Consider the following 12,481-nt stretch of genomic DNA (forward strand, 5'->3'; position numbering starts at 1 on the left):
CTGGGCGCAGACATGGTACTGCTTGTCAGGCCACCTTGAGGCAGCGTCCCACATCCCACAACTAGAAGGACCTGCAACTAAGATATACAACTGTGGGGGGTGGGGGGGTTTTGGGAGATAAAGCAGGGGAAAAAAAAAAAAGGATTGGCAACAGTTGTTAGCCCAGGTGCCAATCTTTAAAAAAAAGAAAAAAAACAGGTATGCTATTTGCATTAAACACTCAAAAGTATTTATACCCACTACATGAAGTTTTCCTTTTTAGAGTAAATGCTTGATTGCCTGGGGCATATTGTCAAACTATTTGTCTTTGAAAAACGTGCGTTTAAGTCTTAACTGATACTCTGTCTTCTCAATTAAAGCTCATGTTCATAGAAACTTTTTTGATTAGTCCAAAGGACTGGAAAAAAAGGTCAGTAAGCCTAAATACAGTTGACCCTCATTATTAGCAGACTTCCTCATTTGCAAATTCTGCTACTCGCTAAAATTTATTTGTAAGCCTCAAATCAACACTCAGAGTGCTTTCCTGGTCATTTATGGACATGCAGAAGGGTGAAAAATTTGAATCACATGATGCCCACAAAGTGATGCTCTGCCTTGTTTACATTTTCATAACGGTAAACGAGTATCCGTTCCATGGTCCATTTAGTACCAAGTTTTTCACATTTTTGCATGGTTTATTCGTGATTACCCTTGTTAAAGATGCCCCTGAAACTCAGTGAAGTGCTGCCTAATGTTCCTAAATGCAAGAAGGCTGTGATGTGCTGGCTTGAGTTACAGTGTTGGCTGTGAGTTCAACGTTAACGAATCAATAATATATATTAAATAAAGTGTGTTTAAACAGAAACATGCATAAAACAAGGTTATATACTCATGGACAAAAACGAACAGAGGCTCATAGGAACCTGTATTGCCCTTAGGAACAATGGTTCAGTATTCACTAATTCACTGCTGTGACTTTATAGAAATAACTACTTCGAATAACTAGAATCAATCATATCTTACATGCCCTTGTTCCTGGAAATAACAAAAAAGATTTATCCTACACAAAAGCCATCGTTGCCTTAACCTGGTGCTTCATACTCTAATAAACCATAACAAATGGACTTGATTAGATTTTTAAACAAGGAAACAAGATGGAAAATAAACCAAAGAGCAAATATATCCCAACTCTGAAAATGCCCCTAAACACAGTCAGACACTAAATATGATTACCTCCACTATTTTGACCTTGAAAGTCTGTGTTCTCCATTAATAGTTAAGAACTTGAGGATGATTTAAGAAAGTTTAGATGGCAGATAGTATAATTTATCATTTTAGAGCTAAACATAATACATACATATTTTATTGGTGACCAGACTAGCTATTTTACCTCACAGGTTTTACACAGGTCTTCTGGTTAAGATCCTTAGATATTTTATGTTAGACTAAGAGTAAGCCATTTGCTCTCAAATGTCATTTAAATTTATCAGTGTATAAACTCTCAAGGAACAAGCTGGATATTTTGCTAATGGGGCATTTCAGTTTTCCATTTTGTTAACTGTTTAAGCTTGGTCATAACAAATGCAAAACTTTAATGTAAAAAAGTAATCAAAGTAATTAAAAAATGGTCAGTTTCTTTAAGAGGCTAGCTGAATACGATGCAAATTCTTTGATGAAAAACAAGACCTGTACTCAAATCTTTTATCATACTGTTTCAGTTTTTAATGTATGAAATCTGAGTGCTGGCAGGGATATACACATACCTACGCCAATTTCTTAGTCAAAGTTGTGGTTAAATTCACTTAAATTCAAGGTTCCAAGCAGCTGGGCCAGTTCTTTGTACCTTAACAGCCTTTCCTCCCTGAGATGAGTCCCTACTGTAACAGTCTGTGCTAATTCTATCATAATATTTATCACATATTGTACTTTAATTACCAGTTTATCAGTCTCCCATGAGAGTGGAGGTTCTTTGAAAGCAGACTGTCCTGTTCACTTTGCCTTGAAGTAGGTACCAAATTATTTGCTAAGTGAGTAATGAACAATATTTCTATTCAAATGGTATGTATTTATCCATAATTATTGAGTATTAATCTCTTATACCAAGGCTTTGATTTAGCTCACGCTAAATCATTTTTAAAATTTGTAGCTTCGAGGCTTTTTATTATAAAAAGCTGGTACTCATATACATAAACTAAGAAGAACTTAAAACTCATCATACATTTACTTCATTTTTTAGCTTGACCTTCCAGTAAATCTTTAGCTTCGTTGATTTTGGCTGCTATATAAGGAGATCCTCCTACAGGAAAAAAGAAAAAGGATTAGTTATAACACAGATTCTCAATTTCTACGTGGTGAAAACTTACTTTCTTGTTTCAAGGATCCCTATGCTTATCGGAGAAGTGGAATTAGCAGAAATGGTATTTTGATTTTTAAAAATAACTTTGACATTGCAACTGGATCACCAAATATATGGTAATATATTGGACCAATGGGCAACAGAAGTGAGTCACATAAGGGAGATTTCCACAAAAATGGCACCTTCTAAAATAGCATAAGCTGATAGGAATAGGATTAAAAAACCCCCACATACTTATGTGATTTTGAAATAGTGTAAGTTACCTATTCATGATGATTACAAATCATAAATGAACATATTTATTGTACTGTGTTGTTTTAAAACCATGATATTCTCAGCCTTCTAAGCTTTGTTGGAAAGACCCCACTTTACTTTGGATTGTCTTCTGTCCTTCATAGTTTTTCTCTTTTCCTTTTATTAATTGTCCCTTCACAATGATATCTACTCCTTTCTTACTGATCTGCTGGATTAGTGCTTTTCTTTTTTTAAAGAAGACTGGCAACAGTTGTTAGCTCAGGTGTCAATCTCCCCCCACCCCGAGGAAGATTAGCTCTGAGCTAACATCTGCCAATCCTCCTCTTTTTCTGAGGAAGACCGGCCCTGAGCTAACATCTGTGCCTATCTTCCTCTACTTTATATTTGGGACGCCTACCACAGCATGGCTTGCCATGTGGTGCCATGTCCACACCTGGGATCCGAACCAGCGAACCCCAGGCCGCCAAAGCAGAACCTGTGCACTTAACTGCTGCGCCACTGGGCCCCTGGATTAGTGCTCCTTAAAGTGTGGTCAGACCCGCAAACATCAGCATCAATACGAAGCTTGGTAGAAATGCAAATTTATGGGCTCCACCCTAGACTTACTGAATCAGAGGCCCTCCAGTTAATACAAGTTAAATTTCATAAACTATGCAGTCAGCTATCAAGCAATTACAACCCTGTTTAAAACTCAAAACCCTCTTTCTTAATGAAAAGCCTCTCCTATGAATGTAAAAGGATGTGAGCACTGGAACATGGATTTTGTGGTCTATATTTGGTATTCCAAGGAATTAGTTCCTTTCTTTCAACACAGCCAAGGTTGCTTAGAAGAGTATCAGAAACGAATAAATACATCCTATAGGTTTCTAACTAGGTAACTTCTAGTTCAAAGGTCTAAATGAATAGGAAAAAAATCATGCTTTTAGTTTCATTAACTGAAACTGAACATTTCCTTAAGAATGTAGACCAACCCCCTACCAAACTGGTGTCAGCAGTATTTATGACTATTAGAAGCCACATTTTATCACAAGTGCAGATCTCAAAACATTGTTAACGCTTATCACCACTTTCAAATTATAACAGTAATTAGCTCTGCTCATTATTCTATACATACATTTTTCACTCAGAATTTATTCTTTAAAGACATCAAAAACAACAAATGGATCCAGCCTGCAAGACAGTGCTCACATACAGATTTAGGCATCTCCTTTGTAATAGCCAAGAGTTAGATAAAAAATTATAATCAGTCACTCCAACATCTTGTATAGAAAGAGTTTAATGACTACTTACCCTTGTCTGGGTGATTTAAAAGCATAATTCGTCGATGAGCATCTCTTATTTTTCCTTTATTGGCAGTAGGGCTAATTTAAAAAGGAAAAGGTATTGTAACCTACTGGATCACATCAAAAAACTGTACATAAAAGCCAATTAAAGACAGTGTGAAACGAGTTAAGTCATTGTGACAGTATAAGCTGTTTAGGAGCCTCTTCCCTAACACACAAGGGAGATGAATATTCTGAATCTGGGAACTAAAGAAACAGCTCCTTAGAAAAATAAGGCATTCTCAAACAAAAATCTAGTTGAACTTGATAATATTCATTACAATAGTCCTTTTATTAAGAAGGAAAGCATGTTTAAGTATTTGGAAATGAAGGCAGCAATTCACCATAAAAAATGTGTTAGCTATAGAGAACAACACTGGGCACTGTGATTGTTGAAAAGTCTATCTTTCAATGAATTAAAAAGTGCTTATGGGGCTGGCCCAGTGGCATACTGGTTAAGTTTGCACGCTCTGCTTTGGCATCCCAGGGTTTGCCAGTTCGGATCCCAAGCATGGACCTACACACTGACCATTAAGCCATGCTGTGGTGGCATCCCGTGTACAAAATAGAGGAAGATTGGCACAGATGTTAGTTCAGGGCCAATCTTCCTGAACAACGACAAAAAAGTGCTTACGTGCCAGTGTGCCTTCTCACTGGATTTTTATAGGGAGTGTTTAGATCCTAAAACTGTACATAACAACTCCCTCCAAATAAAAGAGAGAAGGTCTTACATTTGGTCATAGCTCTAGAATTGTAAAAAATATTAGAAATTATTACCTTACGCCTAGTATTAATGCTGCTTCCCGTTTTGTCATTTTGGGTTCAAACCCACCTCTGTAATAGCCACCACTGAAGGCCTAAAAGAGAAAATGCATTTGTAATAAAAGATTATTAGAATAAATTGAAAGTTGCTAAAAAAGTGTTTGTAAATGTTCATAGAACCAGTAGAAAAACAGACATTTCAGAGAACTTTAAGTGCAGTTCCCAGGGTATTTTAGCTTTAGAAGTAGCAACAAATATTTTAATGATCATTAAATGGATCATTTTTTCCCCAGACAACCTAAACTGTGTTGAAAATTTAAGACAAAAGGACAGTGCCTCAAAGCCAGTTCCTCTGGGAGTGAAGGGAAGATAGCCATGTCCAAGTCAGCCATGTTCTAGATAAAAATTTGATCTCAGAATATGACTATATGTTTTAGAACAAGAAGTACCTCAAGAAAAGGATTTAGAGCTCTTTTGAGACAAGTAGTTCAAGAGTATTTTGAGGTTCGAGGCAACTACTAAAACAAGACTTTAAGATATGTATTGAGAAAATCAGGCTATCAGGTCCTCTGACCTTATTACCTAAGAAATCATATTGGCAAAGCCTACCTTCACTCTATTCTGTCGCATTCAATCACAACAATAGAAATAAATACTCAACAGGCTGTCACAGCCAAATTCACTCTGAACTGTGACACTAGAAGGTATGATCATCACCTCCAGTCATACTCTATAGCCTAATTAACTGCAGTGCCACCCAAGTATGTGAGGGAGTGCCAGGGCCACACAGTAAGAATGGATCACTTCAGATCCCTAGATCCCTCTGTGCTTGTGATGCAGAGCAGAGGAAGGAGGGCAAGAATGTGGACGGATGATGCCGAAGTAAATAGTATATAAACAATAAAGTGATATTAACTTTCATGACACTAGCATTGTTAACACCTCTGCCCCAATTCTGTTAGACATAACATTTGATTTTTTAGGGTAGCATCGTTACAATACTTAGAACTTCTAAACCCTCCTTGTGGAAAGCAAGAGAAGGGGGCCAAAGCAATCACTTAGAACTTCAAGTTTGGAATCCTACCTTCTTGAGTGTGGCTCTAGGCTTAATACGTAGGCAGCAAAGAATTAGCAAAAATGTTTAGTAAGACTTACAGATTTTGGTAGACTTTGAAAAACTTGTTTTACTTGAGGCTCCATATGCTTCATAGCTTGCAAAACATAACGGCCTAAAAACAAAATTAATAGAGTAATTAAAAAGTCCCCAAACCCCCTACTTCACTTCCACCCCCAAACCATAAACAAACCTGCAAATCCTGCAGCAGCAATGGTCAGTCCAACTGCTACCACTGTAGTGGCCTGGTAAGGGGAAGCAGAGTAAATATTTACTTCTCTAATTCCCACCCTTCCCTATCATACCCATTCTCTCATCCCAACTCATTACAAGTTTTATTTCAATGGGAGAAACAAGGTTAAGGGTGAAAATATTCTGCCCAACGATCCTTTAAAACTATTGCAACTTTTCTACCTGATGCCTTATGAAGGTTTGGGATTTTCATGACGGAATAAAAGGGCAAACTGATCTGCTAATTTACTTTTACAACAGTGAAAAAGATGATTTCCTTCCTTTGAAATCCTCTCTCTCACCTCGGGGCGCATGGAATCACATTAAAGTTCAATCAAGAGCAACAGAAGTTAAGTTTCTGTTAGGGAAGGAAGAACTGTTTACAGAGGGTTCCTGTAAAATACTGACAATCTATTTTCAACGTTCAACGAGGGCTTAAACTAGGAGACTAGCTTTCCAGAGCCTTCGGCACTGTTTCGCCTCACGATTACAGACAACAGGAGAGAAGCCCGAATATGTTCAGGAATCGAGAAGAGATGAGTTAGCAAGAACCAAGGGGAAAGATAAAGCAAAGTAGAGAAAAGACTGTGGGAATGTGTTATGGGAAGGGCAGGTATAACTAAACTCGTTCCCACTAATCTCCGAGCCCAGGCGGCGGCGGACCAAGGGCCGGGACCCTCTGCGGAAGGACCGTGTAAGAACACAAAGGCCCGAGGGGGTGGGGGGCGGCCAACAGCTCTGTGTGCTGGAGAGGGTGGCTCTCCGGGGCCCTCCACCCCCAGCCCAGCGCCGCACCAGGCGGACCACCTCGGCTCCTCTCCTCCGAGGCCACGAGCTGAGGCTGGGGCGTGGGCCCGAGATCGCCCAGGAGAGCAGCAAGCCGCACTCACCATGGCTCCGGCTCAGCTCCCCTGCCTCCGCCGGGAGCGCGGCTCATCACAGCCCAAAGCCCGCAGCCACCACCCGCACGCTGTACCAGAAAGCGCCGCGGCCACCAGCACCAGGTACCACCCGCCCAGACGGGCGCCGCAGCAAGTACGGCAGTGGCGGCCGCAAACTAGGCCGGAAAGTGTCGTAAAAGGGGAGACTCACAGACGGGGAAGAAAAGGTCGCTCAAGCAGAGGGCAGCTGGAGAACGCCGCTTCGGATTGGTTGATGGGTGGGCGGATCGCTTCCTTACTGAGCTCGAAGGTGGGGCGTCTCTGTGTTTTGCTGTTTGCTCCTGGGCCGAGGGTATTTGAAAATTCCTGCTGGGAAGGGTATTGGCATAAAAGGGCACGAGCAAATACTGTGTAGTCTTACTCAGAATGTTTTTGCCCTACCTCTCAGCACCTCTGTTTGCCATTTTTGTTTATAATTGTCGACGGTTATGAATATCCTTAAACCGGATCAGTTCCACCATGAAGCCAGATAAATATGTAGCAACCCAGTATAGCAAACGAGATGTCCCAGAAAACCAAATGAACGAACTACATTGTGTTTCAGGGGTCACTCGGTAGCATTCTTTTGTTAAAAGAATTTTACTTAAATATGTGACTTGACAGGACCTTGTGTGAACGTTGGGGGTTTTGTTGTGTAGAATGAAGTTACCACTTCAAAGACGGTTAATATTCTGATCATGGGATCTCAAAATCCCCACAACTGAAGAGTGCTATTTAAAATTTCTCCCCCACTCCTCAAAATAAAAAGTAAGATTTGGTTTTGCCCTTATAGGGCATCAGTTTCATGTACCTTTACATAAATGCTTGAGAAGAGAAAAATAACGGAAGTTTTACAATACAATGTTTGGATGATCAAAATAAGTTTGGAGTTGCTTCCCACTTAGAACTTACAAAGTATTAGAAATCTGTTTACAGTGCAATGAAATTCTGCTGTGAGGAACTGGTTGGTTATTAGACAAATAAGCAAATTTATTGGCTTTGTTTTCCTCATCTATAAAAAGATTCTGTATTTGGATCTCCAAGAGCTCTTCTAGCCCTGAGATTTTTGTAATGTAATTTATTGTCAACAGATGACCCAGCACTAAGACACTAGTGTTAAGTATACATCTTCCTCTCTTGCCTCTCTTTTATCTAACTTTCCCCCACCAACTACAAAATAAATAATCAAGTGAGGCGTAAGAACTTGGGACCAAATTGGCCAGAAACAAGCTAGATTGCTGCTTGAAAAAACTTCTTCTTATGCATATTTTTGGCATGTACAGATGGCATTCAGCTTGCTTGAGGAATGGATTATCATAAAGAAGCCCAGCCTCTGGGAACCAGAGATGGGCAAAGCAGGGAGACACTTGGAGGTGAAGTGGAGATAGCCCTGTTTTTGGAGGCAAATCAAACTAGACGTACAGCCTGGCCCTGTCATTTACTGGTTGTGTGACTTTGGACAAGTTATTTCTGACTCTGAGTGTTCTCACTCGTAAGACAAGGGTAATGATGACTATATTGCCAAATTTTTGTGAGGATAGAGATTATGTACATAGTGTGCTCTTCACATAATTATCACTTAGTGTGTGGCTATTATTCTTACCAGGGAAGTCAGAGTGCAAATTGGTGTGCAAAGGCCTTCTCAGAGGTGTCTCGTGACACCTCACTCAAGGATGTAAATTTGGTAAGCCCTTCCTTACCCACTAAAGACATGCAAAGAACCTTTAAAAGTAACCTTTTTAAATGTTTGTCAATGATGAATGGATAAATAATCATTCTTTGCTGCTTCTAGCTTGTGGTGACTGCCAGCATTCCTTGACTTGTGACTTCATCACTTCAATCTTCAAGGAAGATCAGTATCTTGAAATCTCTCTCTACTCTGTCTTCACATTGCCTTTCTCCTCTGTGTGTAGAATCTTCTCTGCTTCCCTCTTAAGGGATAGATGTAATTGCATTATGGGCCTACTCCTATAATCCAGGATAATCTCCCCGTATCAAGACAATGAACTTAATCATAGATGCTCAATTGAATCATAGATTCTTAACTTAATCATGGATCCTTAACTGAATCGTTAGTTTCTGTTAAGAATCTTAGCTGTGAAGACTTTGCCACGTAAGGTAACATTTACGGGTTCCAGGTTTTATGACCTGATATCTTTGGACACCATTATTTAGTTGACTATAGAGAATAAGAGAAGATAAAAGTGAGGACTAGCAGGGACAAGAGAATGAGAGAGGACTCAAGCACATCTGCTCAGTTTCTCCTCCAAGTTTGTCAGTCAGGTAAGTCACTTCTTGGGGAAGAATAAGTGAGAGGTGAGAGGGAGTAGCTAGAAGTGTTCTTGCATTGTGGCTTTCAAACACTTTTTGACCATGACTCTTCGTAAGAAATATATTTTACATTATCACTCAGGGAACAAATACATAACTGAACACACACACACACTTTGAATTTAATGTGTATTTAAACTGAATTTAATTTTTTTGAGACAATAGTTACCCGTATTTCATGAAATGCACGCTGGTCTTTTATGTCCCCTCCCCTCCCCCCCACAAAATGCTAGGAACTCCATTAAGTTTATAGCCCACTAATTGGTCATGATCTGAAGTTTGGAAAACATCACTCCATAAAAATCCACACTTGGAAATATGATGCCAGGCAAATAAGAATTGTTTTTTTTTTTTCCTTAAAACCTTTGTTCCAGGGGCCAGCCCCGTGTCTGAGTGGTTAAGTTCGCATGCTCTGCTTTGGTGTCCCAGAGTTTCTTCCGTTCAGATCCTAGGTACGGACCTAGCACCCCTCATCAGGCCGTGCTGAGGCGGTGTCCCTCATAGCACAACAAGAAGGACCTACAACTAGGATATACAACTATGTACTCAGGGGCGTTGGGGAGAAGAAGGAAAAAAAAAAGAGAGAGAAGATTGGCAGCAGATGTTAGCCCAGGTGCCAATCTTCAAAAAAAAGCTATGTGCCAGACTTGTGCTAAATATTTTATGTAGATTATTTCACTTCACTCTATGACAGTACTATTTATTTCTCTTTTGCAGATAAGGATATTTTGGCTGATATATTTGTTTTCTTCTCTAGATCCCTTCTCTACCATTTTCCATTCTGCTCTGTGTCCCAGAGGAGTACAGGAGGTTAGGAGGCTGACTTTAACAGACTGCATCAATGGGCTCTCTTGTCGTCTGGCTTGGAGTTCAGTGATGTCTGAGATCAGAAGATCAGAAAACAGGAGGAGAGTGAGTTCATGGTCTTCATTTCTCCATCTTCCTTCCTGTTGGTTGCCCTAGGCTGCCCAAGTTTGTCCACTGAAGAATACAGTTCCTGCTGTGTGTGTGTTCAGGTAATTACTCCCATTCCTTGCTCCCTAAGGTCTAAGGTTAATAATGACTCCATTATCTGCCTGCTAGCTTGCTGGACACAGGACACGTGACCATCATTTGCTAATTTCCCTTCATCCTGTCCACACCTTTATAAACTCTCTTTTTATTAAATTCTCCTCAGTTACTCCAGTTGAGTATGCCATCTGTTTCCAGCATGGATGGGGACCGTTATAAGAGGCAACTGCAATATTTCAAGTAGGAGATGGTGACAAGCAATGGAAGTGGAAACAAGTGGCTGGACTCCTGCTTATATTTTGAAGGAAAAGCTGATAGAATTTGTTGATGGATGAGAAGTGGTGTGTGAGAGAAGGGAAAGATTTAGGAGTGACTCCAAGGCTATGGGCTTGAGCAGCTGGAAGGATGGAGTTGCCACTTAATGGACTGGAAAGTCTTCCTGAAGAGCAAACTGAGGGTGGGAGCTTTTGTCATGTGAAGTTTGAATATCAACTAGATATCTAAGGAATGTTTTCAAGTAGGCATTTGGATATACAAGTCTGGTGTCAAGAGAGAGATCTTGAAGTCATCAGCTCATAGATGGTCTTTAAGGCCATGGAACAGATGACATCGTCCATTGTGTGAGTGGAGAGAGAAGAGAAATAAGGGCTGTGTTTTGGGATCATCTATATTTGAAATTTGAGGGGGTGAGGAAAACCCCAGAAAATTGGACTGAAAGGGGTGACCAGAAACCAGGTGCGGGTGGTGTCCTGGAAGCCAAATGCAGAAAATATTCAATGGAGAAACTGTGTAAAAATGATGCTAATAGTCAAATAAAAGAACAACTGAGTATTGACTACTAGAGATCATTGGTGATATTTATGAGAAGAGTTTCTGAGACATGATGGAGACAAAAGTCTGATTGGAGTGGATTCAAGAAAGGATGGGAGGAGAAAGAGTGGACATATAGGTTATAAGAAATCTCTTCCAATGAATTTTGCTGAAAAGGGAATTAGAGAAATAGGGCAGTACCCAGAGGGAGAAGCAGTATAAGGAGAGTTTTTTCATTTTTGTTTTTTTAAGATGGAAGAAATAAAAGCATGTTTATCTGCTATAGGAATGATCCTATGAAGGGGGAAAATTTGACAGAATTCATTGAGTCATGTAATTTAAGAATGAGAAGAAAATGTAGGACCATTTTTCCCCCCAATCGCTTTGTTTTATTAGTGAGGAAACTGGGCCTCAGAGGGGTTGACTAACTTTCCTGAAGCCCTATCAGAGTCCAGTAATTGCTCACCCTTTTTGTCCACTTTCCACATGTGTATAATGTTAGCGTCATAAGATGAGAGGGTCGTCAAATTGTCTTTCCCTGTATTTCCTTACCACTTTGTTTAGGAATTATCTTAGATTTGGATTAATGGGATCTAACTTCCTGACTAGCAGCCATTTAGCCCAGGGAATCTTTTGTAGGCAGCTGCTCACGTAATGCTATATGTACAACTAAATGGCACTCAATAAATATGTCCTTCCCTTCCCTTATCCTTCATTCCACTCCTTTTTATTCTCTCTAATGATCTCCTTTCCTCCAGTGATCCTGCCATGACCTGGCAATCTACCACTGGGAATTCATCCTATTGTCTCCTGTTTGGATATGAATATTCTTGGTAAATGATCATACTGAGCTATGATCAGCAGACTCCTCTGTGAAATGTTTTAAGAGATCCTTTCGGTGTTGTAACTAGCAAAAGGAATACTTTAATTGGAGTGCAGAAAGGAAAGAAGAGAAAAGAGATTTAGAGAAGAGGGACTGAAGACAGGCCCTGTGGGAGTCACATGAGGACCTAGGCAGGGGGGAAGCAGAAGAGATCCTGGGAAGCGGGAAGGGAAAGCCCAAGGTCCACCCACTCTTTCCTCCAGTCCAGTGGCTCATCTGCTTCTAAGTCAGGTGACCCGCCCTTCCCTGTGGCTATTATAAAATAATTTATAACTGTTTCTCCTGTGATTTTCTCTCCCCTTTTCTCAGCTTGCTTCATTTTTTTCTCACTGCATCTGTTTTAGTCTGACTTCCTACTTTTCTTTCTAATTTCAAGAACTGTTGTCCTCATTTAGTCTGGAGCATGTGAGTGAAGGGCCACTCAGAGAGTTGCAATGTGTTTGACCAGAGTGACAGCACCCAGGAGGCATGTATTTCTAAATAAAGACTCTGCTCTCTTCTCAGGCT

General features: G+C 40.1%; 1 protein-coding gene across 1 annotated transcript; it reads right to left on the reverse strand.

The window, feature by feature from the left end:
* Positions 1 to 1,678: 1,678 nt before the first annotated feature.
* DNAJC19 (DnaJ heat shock protein family (Hsp40) member C19) lies at positions 1,679 to 7,052 on the reverse strand. The gene is made up of 6 exons (XM_008519104.2): positions 6,910 to 7,052; positions 5,982 to 6,033; positions 5,830 to 5,903; positions 4,690 to 4,769; positions 3,881 to 3,951; positions 1,679 to 2,275 (listed from the first exon to the last, which is right to left on the reverse strand). The coding sequence occupies exons 1-6, from the start codon at positions 6,910 to 6,912 to the stop codon at positions 2,205 to 2,207; spliced, it is 351 nt and encodes a 116-aa protein (XP_008517326.1). The 5' UTR covers positions 6,913 to 7,052; the 3' UTR covers positions 1,679 to 2,204.
* Positions 7,053 to 12,481: the final 5,429 nt, after the last annotated feature.

This window comes from Equus przewalskii, chromosome 18, assembly GCF_037783145.1.
Source record: "Equus przewalskii isolate Varuska chromosome 18, EquPr2, whole genome shotgun sequence".
NCBI lineage: Eukaryota > Metazoa > Chordata > Mammalia > Perissodactyla > Equidae > Equus > Equus przewalskii.